Raw genomic sequence first — 18,698 nt, forward strand, 5'->3', positions numbered from 1 at the left:
GTCAATTATACCTCAAAAAAGCAGTTTCAGAAAATGCACAGGAACATCACCCAATCTCCAACAAATGCCAAAAGTGCTCTCATTGTGAGCATTCTACAGAAAAATGTGAAATCATAAGACTTACAGCCAAAACGTAGATGAATTTCCCCAAAGTTACCTGGTACAAGAATGTGCAATGTTCTGAGTGAAGGAAAGAAGTGGAGCTTGTGATGTTTTGTTGGTCATGAGATGGAAAAAGTAGCCATAGCCAGCACCACACACTCTGTTCCCCTACAGAAATTAAGGAGAGTTAAAAAATAGTTACCCCCTGTATGATAAGGTTGCTGGAAAGAAAGACTCTCGTTTGTACTCATCGCAATTTTATATTCACTTTCTGCCAAAGTACATTAAAACTCTATTATAGACTCATTTATTCTTTTTTTTCCTTTTGGGAACAAAAATAGTGATATGGTTTGGATTTGTCCCCCTGCCCATATCTCAGGTTGAATTGTAATCCCCAGTATTGGAGGTAGGGCCTGGTGGGAGGTGATTGGATCACGGAGTCAGTTTCTCATGAATGGTTTAGCACTGTCCCCCTTGGTACTGTTCTCACCATAGTGAGTGAGTTCTCATGAGATCTGGTAGTTTAAAAGTGTACAGCACCTTGTGGCCCCCACCTTGTCTTGCCTCTGTTCCTGCCATGTAAGGTGCCTGCTCCTGCTTTGCCTTCTGCTGTGAGTAAAGGCTCCCTGAAACCTGAGACCTCCCCAGAAATTGATGCTTTCATGTTTCCTGTATAGCCTGCAGAACCGTGAGCCAATTAAACCTCTTTTCTTTATAAGTTACCCAGCCTCAGGTATTTCTTTATAGCAATGCGAGAATGAACTAATAAAAATATTGTCATTCTTCTTCCTCCAGCCAGCTCAACTAGACTGCAATTTGCCCATCTTAATAACTGGTATCTCATGTTCAAGCCTCTTTCTAAGCTCCCACAGTGAGTTTACTTATGACATCTAAAATTCTACTTTTTGCTGAATGCAAGAGTATATGGTGGCTCCCCTAGGCAAAAGTGTACCTTGAAGTCAAGCCTACACAATTGTGTTCTCTCTGGCTCTTTGAACAACTCAGTGATTTGTCTATTGGCTGAAGGCCACGTGATTGGACCAGTCATGACTTAGTTCCAAGACAAGGTGACCGAGTTCAACTACAGCTCAAATCTCTTCAAAGTGCTCTTGTCCTGAATAGACTATTAAGTCACCTTGATATTTCTTTATAGGTCTTACTATCTAAATAATTTCATGAATTTTATGTGTTCATATAAAATCTGACTTCTATCTCTTGGACCATATGAGTTTGGGGATCTAATTCTGATCAAACTGAACACAATGAGGTTATCTTTATAAATTCAAGGAAGTACCTACAATATGTTCATCCCTATGTAATATGGTCTTTTTTTTTTTTCTTTTATTATTATTATTATTATTATTATACTTTAGGTTTTATGGTACATGTGCGCAATGTGCAGGTAAGTTACATATGTATACATGTGCCATGCTGGTGCGCTGCACCCACTAACTCGTCATCTAGCATTAGGTATATCTCCCAATGCTATCCCTCACCCCTCCCCCCACCCCACAACAGTCCCCAGAGTGTGATGTTCCCCTTCCTGTGTCCATGTGTTCTCATTGTTCAATTCCCACCTATGAGTGAGAATATGCGGTGTTTGGTTTTTTGTTCTTGCGATAGTTTACTGAGAATGATGATTTCCAATTTCATCCATGTCCCTACAAAGGACGTGAACTCATCATTTTTTATGGCTGCATAGTATTCCATGGTGTATATGTGCCACATTTTCTTAATCCAGTCTATCATTGTTGGACATTTGGGTTGGTTCCAAGTCTTTGCTATTGTGAATAATGCGGCAATAAACATACGTGTGCATGTGTCTTTATAGCAGCATGATTTATAGTCCTTTGGGTATATACCCAGTAATGGGATGGCTGGGTCGAATGGAATTTCTAGTTCTAGATCCCTGAGGAATCGCCACACTGACTTCCACAAGGGTTGAACTAGTTTACAGTCCCACCAACAGTGTAAAAGTGTTCCTATTTCTCCACATCCTCTCCAGCACCTGTTGTTTCCTGACTTTTTAATGAATGCCATTCTAACTGGTGTGAGATGGTATCTCATTGTGGTTTTGATTTGCATTTCTCTGATGGCCAGTGATGGTGAGCATTTTTTCATGTGTTTTTTGGCTGCATAAATGTCTTCTTTTGAGAAGTGTCTGTTCATGTCCTTCGCCCACTTTTTGATGGGGTTGTTTGTTTTTTTCTTGTAAATTTGTTGGAGTTCATTGTAGATTCTGGATATTAGCCCTTTGTCAGATGAGTAGGTTGCGAAAATTTTCTCCCATTTTGTAGGTTGCCTGTTCACTCTGATGGTAGTTTCTTTTGCTGTGCAGAAGCTCTTGAGTTTAATTAGATCCCATTTGTCAATTTTGGCTTTTGTTGCCATCGCTTTTGGTGTTTTAGACATGAAGTCCTTGCCCATGCCTATGTCCTGAATGGTAATTCCTAGGTTTTCTTCTAGGGTTTTTATGGTTTTAGGTCTAACATTTAAGTCTTTAATCCATCTTGAATTGATTTTTGTATAAGGTGTAAGGAAGGGATCCAGTTTCAGCTTTCTACATATGGCTAGCCAGTTTTCCCAGCACCATTTATTAAATAGGGAATCCTTTCCCCCTTGCTTGTTTTTGTCAGGTTTGTCAAAGATCAGATACTTGTAGATATGTGGCATTATTTCTGATGGCTCTGTTCTGTTCCATTGATCTATATCTCTGTTTTGGTACCAGTACCATGCTGTTTTGGTTACTGTAGCCTTGTAGTATAGTTTGAAGTCAGGTAGTGTGATGCCTCCAGCTTTGTTCTTTTGGCTTAGGATTGACTTGGCGATGCGGGCTCTTTTTTGGTTCCATATGAACTTTAAAGTAGTTTTTTCCAATTCTGTGAAGAAAGTCATTGGTAGCTTGATGGGGATGGCATTGAATCTGTAAATTACCTTGGGAAGGATGGCCATTTTCATGATATTGATTCTTCCTACCCATGAGCATGGAATGTTCTTCCATTTGTTTGTATCCTCTTTTATTTCCTTGAGCAGTGGTTTGTAGTTCTCCTTGAAGAGGTCTTTCACATCCCTTGTAAGTTGGATTCCTAGGTATTTTATTCTCTTTGAAGCAATTGTGAATGGGAGTTCACTCATGATTTGGCTCTCTGTTTGTCTGTTATTGATGTATAAGAATGCTTGTGATTTTTGCACATTGATTTTGTATCCTGAGACTTTGCTGAAGTTGCTTATCAGCTTAAGGAGATTTTGGGCTGAGACAATGGGGTTTTCTAGATATACAATCATGTCATCTGCAAACAGGGACAATTTGACTTCCTCTTTTCCTAATTGAATACCCTTGATTTCCTTCTCCTGCCTAATTGCCCTGGCCAGAACTTCCAACACTATGTTGAATAGAAGTGGTGAGAGAGGGCATCCCTGTCTTGTGCCAGTTTTCAAAGGGAATGCTTCCAGTTTTTGCCCATTCAGTATGATATTGGCTGTGGGTTTGTCATAAATAGCTCTTATTATTTTGAGATACGTCCCATCAATTCCTAATTTATTGAGAGTTTTTAGCATGAAGCGTTGTTGAATTTTGTCAAAGGCCTTTTCTGCATCTATTGAGATAATCATGTGGTTTTTGTCTTTGGTTCTGTTTATGTGCTGGATTACATTTATTGATTTGCGTATATTGAACCAGCCTTGCATCCCAGGGATGAAGCCCACTTGATCATGGTGGATAAGCTTTTTGATGTGCTGCTGGATTCTGTTTGCCAGTATTTTATTGAGGATTTTTGCATCAATGTTCATCATGGATATTGGTCTAAAATTCTCTTTTTTGGTTGTGTCTCTGCCAGGCTTTGGTATCAGGATGATGCTGGCCTCATAAAATGAGTTAGGGAGGATTCCCTCTTTTTCTATTGAGTGGAATAGTTTCAGAAGGAATGGTACCAGCTCCTCCTTGTACCTCTGGTAGAATTCGGCTGTGAATCCATCTGGACCTGGACTTTTTTTGGTTGGTAAGCTATTGATTATTGCCACAATTTCAGCTCCTGTTATTGGTCTATTCAGAGATTCAACTTCTTCCTGGTTTAGTCTTGGGAGGGTGTATGTGTTGAGGAATTTATCCATTTCTTCTAGATTTTCTAGTTTATTTGCATAGAGGTGTTTGTAATATTCTCTGATGGTAGTTTGTATTTCTGTGGGATCGGTGGTGATATCCCCTTTATCATTTTTTATTGCATCTATTTGATTCTTCTCTCTTTTTTTCTTTATTAATCTTGCTAGCGGTCTATCAATTTTGTTGATCTTTTCAAAAAACCAGCTCCTGGATTCATTTATTTTTTGAAGGGTTTTTTGTGTCTCTATTTCCTTCAGTTCTGCTCTGATTTTAGTTATTTCTTGCCTTCTGCTAGCTTTTGAATGTGTTTGCTCTTTCTTTTCTAGTTCTTTTAATTGTGATGTTAGGGTGCCAATTTTGGATCTTTCCTGCTTTCTCTTGTGGGCATTTAGTGCTATAAATTTCCCTCTACACACTGCTTTGAATGCATCCCAGAGATTCTGGTATGTTGTGTCTTGGTTCTCGTTGGTTTCAAAGAACATCTTTATTTCTGCCTTCATTTCGTTATGTACCCAGTAGTCATTCAGGAGCAGGTTGTTCAGTTGCCATGTAGTTGAGTGGTTTTGAGTGAGATTCTTAATCCTGAGTTCTAGCTTGATTGCACTGTGATCTGAGAGACAGTTTGTTACAATTTCTGTTCTTTTACATTTATTGAGGAGAGCTTTACTTCCAAGTATATGGTCAATTTTGGAATAGGTGTGGTGTGGTGCTGAAAAAAATGTATATTCTGTTGATTTGGGGTGGAGAGTTCTGTAGATGTCTATTAGGTCCGCTTGGTGCAGAGCTGAGTTCAATTCCTGGGTATCCTTGTTGACTTTCTGTCTCGTTGATCTGTCTAATGTTGATAGTGGGGTGTTAAAGTCTCCCATTATTAATGTGTGGGAGTCTAAGTCTCTTTGTAGGTCACTCAGGACTTGCTTTATGAATCTGGGTGCTCCTGTATTGGGTGCATATATATTTAGGATAGTTAGCTCTTCTTGTTGAATTAATCCCTTTACCATTATGTAATGGCCTTCTTTGTCTCTTTTGATCTTTGTTGGTTTAAAGTCTGTTTTATCAGAGACTAGGATTGCAACCCCTGCCTTTTTTTGTTTTCCATTTGCTTGGTAGATCTTCCTCCATCCTTTTATTTTGAGCCTATGTGTGTCTCTGCACGTGAGATGGGTTTCCTGAATACAGCACACTGATGGGTCTTGAGTCTTTATCCAGTTTGCCAGTCTGTGTCTTTTAATTGGAGCATTTAGTCCATTTACATTTAAAGTTAATATTGTTATGTGTGAATTTGATCCTGTCATTATGATGTTAGCTGGATATTTTGCTCGTTAGTTGATGCAGTCTCTTCCTAGTCTCGATGTTCTTTACATTTCGGTATGATTTTGCAGTGGCTGGTACCGGTTGTGCCTTTCCATGTTTAGCGCTTCCTTCAGGAGCTCTTTTAGGGCAGGCCTGGTGGTGACAAAATCTCTCAGCATTTGCTTGTCTGTAAAGTATTTTATTTCTCCTTCACTTATGAAGCTTAGTTTGGCAGGATATGAAATTCTGGGTTGAAAATTCTTTTCTTTAAGAATGTTGAATATTGGCCCCCACTCTCTTCTGGCTTGTAGGGTTTCTGCCGAGAGATCCGCTGTTAGTCTGATGGGCTTCCCTTTGATGGTAACCCGACCTTTCTCTCTGGCTGCCCTTAACATTTTTTCCTTCATTTCAACTTTGGTGAATCTGACAATTATGTGTCTTGGAGTTGCTCTTCTCGAGGAGTATCTTTGTGGCGTTCTCTGTATTTCCTGAATCTGAATGTTGGCCTGCCTTGCTAGATTGGGGAAGTTCTCCTGGATAATATCCTGCAGAGTGTTTTCCAACTTGTTTCCATTCTCCCCGTCACTTTCAGGTACACCAATCAGACGTAGATTTGGTCTTTTCACATAGTCCCACATTTCTTGGAGGCTTTGCTCGTTTCTTTTTATTCTTTTTTCTCTAAACTTCCCTTCTCGCTTCATTTCATTCATTTCATCTTCCAGGGCTGATACCCTTTCTTCCATTTGATCGCATCGGCTCCTGAGGCTTCTGCATTCTTCACGTAGTTCTCAAGCCTTGGTTTTCAGCTCCATCAGCTCCTTTAAGCACTTCTCTGTATTGGTTATTCTAGTTATACATTCTTCTAAATTTTTTTCAAAGTTTTCAACTTCTTTGCCTTTGGTTTGAATATCCTCCCGTAGCTCGGAGTAATTTGATCGTCTGAAGCCTTCTTCTCTCAGCTCGTCAAAGTCATTCTCCGTCCAGCTTTGTTCCGTTACTGGTGAGGAACTGCGTTCCTTTGGAGGAGGAGAGGTACTCTGGTTTTTAGAGTTTCCAGTTTTTCTGCTCTGTTTTTTCCCCATCTTTGTGGTTTTATCTACTTTTGGTCTTTGATGATGGTGATGTACAGATGGGTTTTTGGTGTGGATGTCCTTTCTGTTAGTTTTCCTTCTAACAGACAGGACCCTCAGCTGCAGGTCTGTTGGAGTACCTGGCTGGCCATGTGAGGTGTCAGTCTGCCCCTGCTGGGGGGTGCCTCCCAGTTAGGCTGCTCGGGGGTCAGGGGTCAGGGACCCACTTGAGGAGGCAGTCAGCCCGTTCTCAGATCTCCAGCTGCGTGCTGGGAGAACCACTGCTCTCCTCACAGCTGTCAGACAGGAACATTTAAGTCTGCAGAGGTTACTGCTGTCTTTTTGTTTGTCTGTGTCCTGCCCCCAGAGGTGGAGCCTACAGAGGCAGGCAGGCCTCCTTGAGCTGTGGTGGGCTCCACCCAGTTCAAGCTTCCAGGCTGCTTTGTTTACCTAAGCGAGCCTGGGCAATGGCGGGCACCCCTCCCCCAGCCTCGCTGCCGACTTGCTGTTTGATCTCAGACTGCTGTGCTAGCAATCAGTGAGACTCCGTGGGCGTAGGACCCTCTGAGCCAGGTGCGGGCTATACTCTCCTGGGGCACCGTTTCCTAAGCCCGTCAGAAAAGCACAGTATTCGGGTGGGAGTGGCCCGATTTTCCAGGTGCCGTCTGTCACCCCTGGAAGGGGAACTCCCTGACCCCTTGAGCTTCCCGAGTGAGGCAATGCCTCGCCCCTGCTTCGGCTGGCGCACGGTGCACTCACCCACTGACCTGCGCCCACTGTCTGGCACTCCCTAGTGAGATGAACACGGTACCTCAGATGGAAATGCAGAAATCACCCGTCTTCTGCGTCGCTCGCGCTGGGAGCTGTAGACCGGAGCTGTTCCTATTCGGCCATCTTTGTAATATAGTCTTAAGACAAAGTAAAAAACTGACTTCCTAAAGGTTTAAGACTGTACACAGATTTTTTTTTTTTTTTTTTTGGACTACCCAGTGTTCACATTTTTTTGTTTCCAACATGTTCAAACCAACAGACTTAATAAAAAATTCAGACTTCAGCTTTTCTGAGCCCAAATTCCTGTGAGGTAGCCACGGGTCAGGTGAAGATAAGAAGGGCCTTCCTTCTTGGACTGTGGATCATTTTTCCACAGTCCTCACCCTTCCTGTCTCACTCATTTATGATGCCTGCCTAGTCTCTGCAGTATTTGAATTTGCAACCTCAACTACAGGCCACAAAGTAAATAACACGTTGGCTAGTCTATGAAAGTTTCTATTTCTGCTTTCCTGAATCACATCTGAGTTCTCTCAGTGTCACACTCTCACATCTTAAAGATCCCAAGCCCTCTCTTTACCATCAGGGAGAAAGAACTCTGAGAAAAATCAGGGGCCCTATCAGGCTGCTGCACTACAGTGATGCTACTAGTGGGAGGAACGAAGGGCCAATCGATCAAGCTATGAGACTACTTCCTATGTGCCCACGTGCATCTGACCTCTCTCAGCCTGAGTGGCTGTCCAAAGCCAAGATGCCCATGTCTACCTGGAGAACAGAAGTTAAGGAATAGGCTACTCAGGCGTAAGCCCTGTGCTACATGGATGAAGGGAGTCTTCAAGGCTCCAACATGATTCCATCCTGATCACCTGGGGGTTTTCCATGGCCTGGCTGGTGTGAGACAAGGAATGCCTGGAGTATCCTCCTTGGAAGTCACTCAATCCCGGGAAAACAAACTATGTGGCTTGGAGAGCTCATCCTGAATACTGGCAGCAGGGTAACAGTAAAGAGAATGGGGAGTCATGAGGACCATGACACTGTGCCACTCAACAAGACATTAAATGCCTTTCTTTAAAAAACAATACTTCAGTGCAGCCCTCTATGCAGGGCTCAGTGGGGACTATGCTGTGAGCATCCCCTTGGAACAGTTTCTTAAACTTTAGTGTGCAACCTGGTAGAGTTGTCATATTTAGCAAATAAAAACACAGAATGCTCAGTGAAATTTAAATTTCAGATAAAAAATAAAATATTTTAGTATAAGTGTGTCCCAAACACTATCTGAAATTTAAATTTGACCAGATATGCTGTATTTTATCTGGCAGGCTTTACCTGGGGGTATATTAGCCAAAGATTTTTAGATATTTTGATTTAGTAGGGGGGTGATGAGGAAGGGATGAGGGACAGTATTCTGTACTGTTGGCCATCACAAGGTGCTCTGATAGGTCTGCTGCAGGTGATATTTTGACCCCATTTTGAGAACTACTTCTCTACAGGTGATTGAAAGAGTAACGCTAAGGGTTACTAACGTTCCTAGGAGACACTCAAAGAGGAGAGAGACACTAGAAACACCAGTTCCTGGTGAAGTTTTTTGCCATGAGTTGCTTTGGGAACCCACTGCAAATGGAAGCCACTGCTGAAAACTGAAGGAGGATAGAGACCTAGAAATCAGGGGGAGAATCCATTGCTAGGTACCCAGCAAAAACACTGCCCAGCTCAGTGCAAGTTATATTTATGTTGGATTTTTTTTTCCTTAGAAGTATTTATTTTTCTAAGTAATGATGAGTAGAATAATAACACTCATAGTGAAAATCTACAGAGAAGGCACTACAGTCCAGGTACTGGATTTTAGAGTCTCATTTATTTTTACAATAGTTTTATGAGTTGTGTATTATTATTACAGTTTCATAGCAAAGAAACTGAAGCTCAGAGGTGTTGAGTAACTTTCCCAAAGTCACAGAGCAAAGAGTTGTCAGAGCCAGCTCCATCCAAGTCCAAGTCTGGAAAAGTTAGAGACTAGAGTAGAGAAATGAAGGTAGGACTCAAAGACAGGGTGCCCAATAATAGGGTGCAAGTGAAGAAACATAAACAAGAGAGTACAAAGCAAAGTCTTGTCACCCGGTCACGGACAGAACACGCATTTGCTGTGGCCTCCCCAATAGTGGAGACAATATATTGAACAACATCTTTGCAGAAGTCAATGTATCATGGACATTCATGCAAGGGAAATTCCAGAGAGAAATTAACTGTCCAAGTAAGCCAGCTCCTAGAGGTGTGCATCTATAGTCACCAGAAAAAAAAAAGTGAATTAATCCTTAAGGCACCGGTGGTAGTGTTTGATATTGCTATATATAAATATATAAGGCACCAGGGGTAGTGTTTGATTTCTCCAAATCTGGAGAGCATTTTGCAGGCCAGATTTAACTAAGGAGTTGCTCTTTTCACACCCCAAATCCAGAGAATGTAAAATCCTTCTCATTCTCACCACATGGGGAAAAAAGCATGCACAGCTTAGTGTGCACAGAGAGATACATGGGTAGGGGTGTGGGACATTTCCCAAGAGGAGGAAGAAGACATAACATTTTGAAGAGTACATTTAAGGAGGATGAGGGTTCTGGAATTTCAGCATTATGGAGATCAAGTGTTAGTAAGGCTCAGACATGTTGATGAGGACTGGCTTCTGACACAGGAATTTTGAGCAATGACAGATGAAAAGACTGAGATTATCTGCAGTTGTCATCTACTATCAGTGCAGACAGTAGGGCTATGGACTGGATGCAGACAAGGGTTAGAATTTAATGAGGAAGTTCTGACCTATCCAAGGACAGGGTCTTGCACTAGCCTTTCACACAGCTCAGGGAGTTTTACTACATTCTCAGTAAGGATGGATTGAGAGTGAGGACTCCATACCCTTTTACTTGTAGCTATTCTCCATTTCTTTATCCTTAGACTAAGTAAACTCATTTCATCCTATGGCTTCAGTCATTCTAGACTAATATTTTTATTGACTTTAATTTCCAAATGAAAGGAAAACTAGGTTTTTGGTTTTTGTTTTTGTTTTGTTTTGTTTTGTTTTGTTTTGAGATGGAGTTTCACTCTTGTTGCCCAGGCTGTGCAATGGCCCGATCTCGGCTCACCACAACCTCCACCTCCCAGATTCAAGCGATTCTCCTGCCTTAGCCTCCTGAGTAGCTGGGATTACAGGCATGCACCACCATGACTGGCTAATTTTGTATTTTTAGTAGAGATGGGGTTTCTCCATGTTGGTCAAGCTGGTCTCAAACTCCCAACCTCAGGTGATCCGCCCACCTTGGCCTCCCAAAGTGCTGGGATTATAGGCATGAGCCACCATGCCTGGCCAACTTTAGGTATTATTAAGGGTAACTCTCTGAACCTGGGTGATCCACTGGCAGTGATAATATAGCAGCACCCCAACAGGAGGAGAACTTAAAGACCCTATTCCTTCCTGAATGTACCACATGTTCCATAAGGAACACACACACACACACACACACACACACACACACACACATATTCAGCCAAGCAAAGACAGTATGGGGGAGAAAACTGAAACAGATTGCTCTTAACCCAATAACGCCCAATTCCCTGCCTTGTGTGACAGAAAGAACCAATGCCTCAACCCCGGGAGGCCTTCAGTTTTGGGGGAAGTGTGAGTCAGGGCCAGAGTTCCCCGATACTAGAAGCCTGACCAGCAGGCAGCAGCCAGGACCTGGTCAGCGAGGCCAGCACATACTGACACAATTGCCCCGGGCTGTTTATTTAACTTTAGCTTCAATTCACTGTGGGTCCCAAAGGTTCTTACCCTGGGTATTTGTAAATAGACAGCCATTTCTTCCTCATTTTTCATTCAGTTACAGGATGTTTTGTTCCTTTGTGGACTAACTGACGAAGTCTCTCCTGCACTTCATTATTTTGGAGTCTGAGCAATTCTCCAATTTCCTAAAAGCACTTAGAATTCTAATCACGTGTCTCACCTACCACAGGGTGCTCACCAAAAGTGACTTTTGGATATCACTGAATATCAAGATGAATCACTATCAAAGATGCTAACATGACTTCAAAGAATCAGGTCCATTTCTAAGACTTCAATGGTCTTAGGGTGGCCTAGTCTAGAGTGGTGGTTGTCAACCAGGGATGACTTTGTTCCCTAGGGAACATTTAACAACCTCTGGATACATTTTTTATTGTAACAACTTGGAGGATGAAGAAGAGAGAAGAGGGCTACTGGTATTCAGTGCATAGATACCAGGAATGCTGTTATACAGAGGATAGGCTCGACAACAAGGAATTACCCAGCCCAAAATGTCAATATTAACGTAGTAGAGAAACCTTGGTCTATAGTCTACACTAGAGTCACATATTAGCAAAATAACCCACACTCATTTTCCAGTATCCCATCTCCAAATTTTGATGGAAAGACAAGCCTAAATATGAAAACATGGTTAATTACAATAAGAATGCTTTAATAGTCTTTACTAAGAAACTATTCATATCGTTTGAAACCATTAGATGAGGCATCAGGCATTCCCATTAAAAAAACATTTATTAGCATTAAATAAGCTATCTCAATTTTTCTCTTGTGCTAGAAAACAGAGTATGCACTCCTGCTTCTTGGCCTCAAGAAGAATCACTGTCTATTAGTTGGCAAATACAAGTGCCCAGTGTATCTCTTCAGCCCTTGTAGATACACAAAGAAATACCACAGCTGTTGTTCTCAGTCATGATTACACAACACAAACTTTCCCCAGGGAAGTCAAACTCCACCTTCTCTAGGTGTGTCTCCCTATATCCATGAGCCTTGGGAAAGGTCAGAGGTACATAAGAACTGAGGGCCAGAGAAGGGGGTCTCTTAAACACCCACCTTGTCTGCAAGTATACAATGAGAAATGTGGACTGGAGGCTAAAAGTGATCATCTCACTTGTCCACACAGCTCTATTTCATTACCAAGGAAATGCTATTTCATTGCCAAGATTTTATGAGGAAAGAAAAGATTCTTAAATTTCAAAAATATATTCCAAGGACTGCATCCTTATTCATCACCTTTGCCAGCACAGATGCTCAGAAAGCACGTTTCCCTGAATAAATGGGTTTGTTGAATCATCTGCCCTAGTGCCATTAGCATTTATGGCACATCTGAGTGATCACATATAAACACTTTCCAAGTGCATTTATAGGTGGGCAGGAGACTGTAACTTTGGTCCTCTGTTAGCTGATAAGACTCACTTTTCTTACAAAAGAAGCACTTGAACAGTCAGATCACATTCCTTCCTGATCCTTCTTACTCTCAACTCCAATTGTGTATGCTACAAATGATTCATGAGGAAAAACCACATATTTATGCAGGCAGCTGGCAGCTTGCGGGGAAGGGTTTAAGGCAAGCAGGGAATTTTGTGTGGAAATCAATTCTTTGCGGAAGTCAATGTATTATGGACATTCAAGCAAGAGAAATTCCAGAGAGAAATTAACTGTCCAAGTAAGCCAGCTCCTTGAGGTGTACATCTATAGTCACTAGAAAAAAAGTGAGTTAACCCTTCAGGCAGCTCTTAAATATGCATTACCTATTGAGTGGGGAAAGCTTGAGAACTGAGGTTGGGCCTTTAAACACAGAATTCCTTACAAAATTGATTCACAAACCGGAACAAATTCTCCTCAAATTAAATGCATGTCTCCAAAGGGCTCTTCTTCAGAGTTTTTCCACGGACTATCCTAAACAGGGGTCTGGTCATAGGAAATTTCCAACACCTACATAAACATGGGAGACTCTGAGCTCTGGAAGTGAACAGTCCTTTGCTGTTTGAGAGCAAAGACTTCCCAACCAGAGAGAATGAGAACAGGTTCACATAGGTTATGTCTTCTGGAAAGATGCAGCCTCTTGACAGATAACAAGGAGCTCCTGTCAAAGAAGTCCTAGACTCCAGAGCTGGAGCTGCTGAGGGAAGACAGCCTGAGGGTGAAGAGCTCTAAGAAGCTACAGGTGATACACGAAAGAACCACCACCAACTTGCTTTTGGAAAGCATAGCAAATGCCTATTTAAGAAATGTACCAGGGAATGCCACAGGCCCCTGGAGACTCAAGCACATACCACTCATGGGTCATCACTGGCAAGAAGGTACAAAGCTCAGGTTTTGCTTCTCAATGAAACTGCCCTGGACTCACCTCAGCTGCAGGCTGGGCAGGGAGACAAGCAGACCACCTGTGGCTATCAAAACTAAAAAGGAATATCATATTTGAAATTTATTTGCATCATGCCGGGTTGAAGGTAAGTGAACTGCAAAGGTGACTGACTGCAAGCCCAGCTGAATTCCTTATGTTGTGGCTGAGAGTTTGGTCCCAGCTCTGCATCAGGGCAATTTGGGAATAATATAAAACCACAAACCATTGCACAGACTTAAGAATCACTTCCCCTGCCTACCTACCTGCCAGGTCAGAGATTTCAAGGTCAGACTCAGGTATGTGAGGAGAGAGAGTTTAGGCTTTCAGAGTTGGTTGCCCAAACAGGAAGATTAGGCCATCTTCTTCAAGTCTAAATAAATGCATTTGTTTAATTAATACTATCATACCAATGTCAATGTCCTGGCCTTGGTACAGCTCCATGACTATGGTTATGGTTATGTTATCATTGGAGGGAGCTAGATGAAGAGCACATAGGAATTCTCTTATTTATGCAGCTTCTCGTAAGTCTGAAATTATTTTAAAATTAAAAGTTTAAAATAACAACAAAGAAAAATCCTAATTAATCACAATTTTCTATCACATCTCTTTCTGTTCCACATATTATACACATACACACAAATACATGTACACACATACACACACACCTTGTTATTGTGGAAGCCTCCTTATTATCCCTCTGGAATAAAGGTATATTTCTAAAACATGTTCTTCAAAGTACTCTGTATATCATCCATACAGGACACAATTAACACTAACTCGGCCAAGGACGGTGGCTCACACCTGTAATCCCAATACTTTGGGAAGCCAAAGTGGGGAGATCACTTGAGACCAAGAGTTTGAGACTCACCTAGGGAACGTAGGTTTTTTTCACATATACCCAGTTATCACCTATGTCTTTAAGTAATGGCACATCACAGACAATAAAATGCAAAAAAAGACTGAATAACAGAAAGCCAATGGCACAACTGAAAAACTGGACTTGACTTTGCAAGATTTAATGCTGATAGCCCAACAGAATCTAAATGCTTCCACTGACTAAACTTATTTTTCAGTCATCAAAATGATTTTAGGACTTTGAAACTTGTTCTTTACTTTCCTTTTTCTTCCCCCATATAATTTGGTTATAGATTTATACCTTCATTTGTTATGTTAAATACATTTTTTTGAGCAACTACCATGTTTTAGACATTGTGCTAGCGTCTAAAAGCTAATGAAAATAGAGTTAGAACTTTAAGGTCACCAAGGATGAATATGTCAGGAATATACCTAATGAATCTACATTACCAGTTTAACCTAAAACTCCATTCTCAAAACATATACATTGTATTTTTTTTTTCTAATTTTGTAAAGCAGATACAAGAGTAAGAAAGTAAATGAAGGGAAATGGAAAGCATGGAGGGAGAGCAAGCAGCTAGTTGTAGACTCAATTTTTCCATTGCTGACTGGGTATTATTCTACAGGTCATTTTGCAAAGGCTCACACAACCCACAGCTTTGCAGATTACCCTCTGGTTCTCTGCACCTGCAGCCAGCTCAACCCTTCTTCTTGTCAGCCAGTGGCCAGCACTCCTGTCCAGCAGACCACATACTACCCAGTGAGACAAGGACATTCCAGCTTCACACAGCAGGGTGAGCTGGGCAACCCTGAGGGTTTACTTTCCTCTAAGCATTTGATGTAGTCAACATTATGCTACCCAGAAAAGTACACAAAAACATGGTTTCTTAAGCCCAAAAGCTTGCAGACATAGAAAGGGCACATAGGAACTCTTTTATTTATGCAGCTTCTTGTAAGTCTGAAATTATTTCAAAATTAAAAGTTTAAAATAACAACAAAAAAATCCTAATTATCATTAGGATTTTTGGCCTGTAGTGGCCAACAAGTTAAATGCAGCTCCAGCTGTCCTGGGTCTGGGGTCTGGGTTCCTACAGTCCATGTAGTTCTGCTTCCTTTGCTTACTGGCATATTAGCCACTCCCATTAGGCACCTAAAATGGTGTGTAAGTGCTGTGCTTGGAACAAACATAATAAAGAATCTAAGGAAGGTTGAAGAAATAACCACTACTTTTACTAGGGGTTATTCAGCTGAAGGTAATTAAAAACAGATGATCAGTGAGAAAGAAGCTCATCCTGTGAGTACCTTAGAAACTCAGCATAATGACATAGTGGATGCTCAGAGGAGTTCCCTGGAAGAGTGAGGCCCTTAACTCCTTTGATAGATGAGCCATGGGATAAAATAATTAGAAAAGGGGAAACGAAATGGCTTGCCACTACTCTGATGCACTTGTTCACTCAGGTCTACAGCTACATTGTCCCCTCAAAAATTAATTTCTTAAATGTTTAAACAGAAATGTGCCAAGAGAAACCAATGTTAACTTGTACTAAATAATGGGATTTTAAAAATCAAGGTCATTGAAGTGGACTTCATCCTCCTGGAATCTGACATGACCTTATACACCTCATGTCTCAGTTTTAGACAGTCTTAAAGGACAAAATATGGCCACATTAACATAGTAAGATAGTGAAGGTTTAATAAGAAATTGGTATTGGAATCAAGAGAGACAAAAATCAGCATCCAGAGTGGGTAGTTCAGGGAGATATTTTAGTTTGCATTACCTAAATGACCAGGAAATGATCAATATCTACTTTGTTTTGCTCCATTACCTATTGCTTCAAAAAAGTGTTTCCAGAAATCCTGAGAGGAATGCTTACATTTATCCTAAAGCACTTCTTTAATGCAAAATTATAATTATTTTCTTGATACTAATATGCAGCAAGTAAACATTTCATACCACACCACCACTAACGCTGCCACCTTAAAGAACTTTTGGAGCAAGCTTGTCCAACTGGCAGCCCACAGGTCTCATGCAGCCCAAGATGGCTTTGAATGTGGCCAAACACAAATTCATCAACTTTCTTAACACATTATGAGATTTGTTTTACAATTTTTTTCAGCTCATCAGCTGTCATTAGCGTTAGTGCATTTTATGTGTGACCCAATTCTTCCAATGGCAATTATTCTTCCAATGTGGCCCAGGGAAGCCAAAAGGTTGGACACCCCTGATGGAGAAAGAACTTTATGCCCTCTCGGTTCTGGTCTTCCTGGTAGAGCTGAAGATCTTACCTCTATAACATTGGTGGGACTGCGGATATAGATGCCAGATGGTGTCAACATTTCAGGATTGGAGAGTCCCTCGGCACCAGAAACCCGGATGATCACGTTGTTTCTTATTATATTTCCATGTCCTGACCAGTCTAATGTTTCAACAAACCCAGGGGATCCACAAACATAATTAAAATGTACTCAACTCAACACCCTTGATTCTACTAATACACATCAGAGTTCACATAATGCATTTCATATATATATATATTTAGAAAATATTTAGTGTGCACAATACACTTAAGAGACCTAACATTTTGCCATCAGGCTTGTCTATAAAATATATGACAATTTTAAATACACTGTAATAGATTTAAAATCAATTTACATATTTACCATCTTTCCTTCCATGAATTGCCTCCCATGAGATATATCTCATCTCCATGCATGTCCCTGAGAACAAAAGACCCCATTACTTGAGCATATTTTATGTCACTTAGGAAAACAAGAGATGCTGCAACACTACTTCTTTGGGTGTGGGTTGTTTTGATTTTGTTTTTGTGTTTTTATCTGTAAATCAGGGAAAGAGATACAGATCTTATGTACTCTTCAGTTCTAGAGTATCAGGAATCAGAAGTTCATTTTAAATAACAAGAACAGAAAAATAGATCTGTTTTACTTTTGAGGAGGAGTCTAAGTGACTATCTCCACTGTTAAGTGCCACATATCCTGTGTCAACACCCAACCCCATTCCTAGCTGTTCAAACTGGCCACCTGCTATCTGCATGCTCTCACCTTCCCTTGGAAAATCTGAAATGTCCTGTAGGAACAGGATGGACAACATCTAGGACCTTCTCACCCAAACCACTGAGGTTGGAATAGAAGAGCAAGCATGGGCCATGCTAATAGAGAAATTTGTCACTTAAGGGCTATCAATAAAGAGCAGCCCCAAAGAACCCTTCATTACAAAGTCTTTAAGTATCTGGGCTTCCTCATGCCATTTCATGGGTCTGGGTTTGCATACTTGTTATGTGTGAGATTGAGTGCTTTACCTACCACACATCAATAAACAAAAATTTTAATTCCCTCACTTGTAATACAATAGATGTCAAAAGCTTATAATTCACAACATTCAAGCACTAAAGGCTAAATTCCTCCTACAGGTTTTCTTCCTTGCGTAGTTAATATCTATTCCACATAATTGTTTTCTGCTAAGGTAATACTGTTAGGATACCTTTCTCAATTTCTCCTTGATGTTTCACCTTTTTCCTTGCACGGACAAACATAGGAACAAATAAAGTCAATCCTACATCTGTTAGTTGACTTCCCTGTGGCTGTCCTTTTCTAACCAAAAGATTTTTCTGCACCTGATCACCTCAGTTACCCTTAGTTTTTTGTCTTTTAGAGCTAGAGTATGTTTTAAAGCAAATGTATCTGATTCATATTTTCTCACTAGACAGTTTCCATCTCAGGATAGAACTTTTATAGCTTTTATCTCAACAGATTGTTCTTAAATGAAACATGTATTTTCCCACTGATGATACTATAGAATTAAATATCAAACAGTATTTAACAAATACAGTTATATTCTTACTTTCAGTGAAAACCTCTGATTTACTTTTTTATTCTGATAAAACTAGAGACCCTTTGTTCCTTAATTCATTCATTTCTTTCAACTAGTAGATCTACAGTGCACTAGTTAATATGCTAAGTGTTCAGGAGACAATGTCCTCAAGAAATCCGATGGTATAGAGACATTAATCAGATGACCAGAAATGTGGTATATAATTTTAAATCAAGAAGTACTGATTGGCGCTTAAAGAGCTTAAACAGAAGGACTTGTCTGGGAGAAAGAATCTTGCAAGAGAAGAGTAAGTGGCATGAACAGAGCCAGACAGCTTGTGCAAAGACCCTGAGGAAGGAAAAAGTGTGGTCTTTTGAAGGAACTAAAATAAAATATTTTAGTGTCACTAGAGTATGGAGGAAGAGAAAAAGAACAAGACAAGTTTACAGAAGTTAACAGAGACAAAATCATTGAAGGGATCTTTTAAGTCTGGTGAAAAGTTTGGGATTCTA

The 18,698-nt window shown here is 40.7% G+C and overlaps 1 protein-coding gene across 2 annotated transcripts in view; it reads right to left on the reverse strand.

Moving 5' to 3' along the window:
- The window catches only part of PKHD1 (PKHD1 ciliary IPT domain containing fibrocystin/polyductin), a 485,172-nt gene that overhangs the window by 278,636 nt on the left and 187,838 nt on the right, over positions 1–18,698 (reverse strand). For both annotated transcript variants that reach the window (XM_024248417.3, XM_009241952.4), the window contains exons 42-44: positions 17,019–17,075; positions 16,644–16,774; positions 158–270 (exon numbers count right to left, since the gene is read on the reverse strand). In XM_024248417.3, coding sequence (XP_024104185.3) covers positions 158–270; positions 16,644–16,774; positions 17,019–17,075 — 301 coding nt within the window. The remainder of the gene's footprint in view (positions 1–157; positions 271–16,643; positions 16,775–17,018; positions 17,076–18,698) is intronic.

The sequence above is a fragment of the Pongo abelii genome, chromosome 5 (genome assembly GCF_028885655.2).
Source record: "Pongo abelii isolate AG06213 chromosome 5, NHGRI_mPonAbe1-v2.0_pri, whole genome shotgun sequence".
Classification (NCBI taxonomy): Eukaryota; Metazoa; Chordata; class Mammalia; order Primates; family Hominidae; genus Pongo; species Pongo abelii.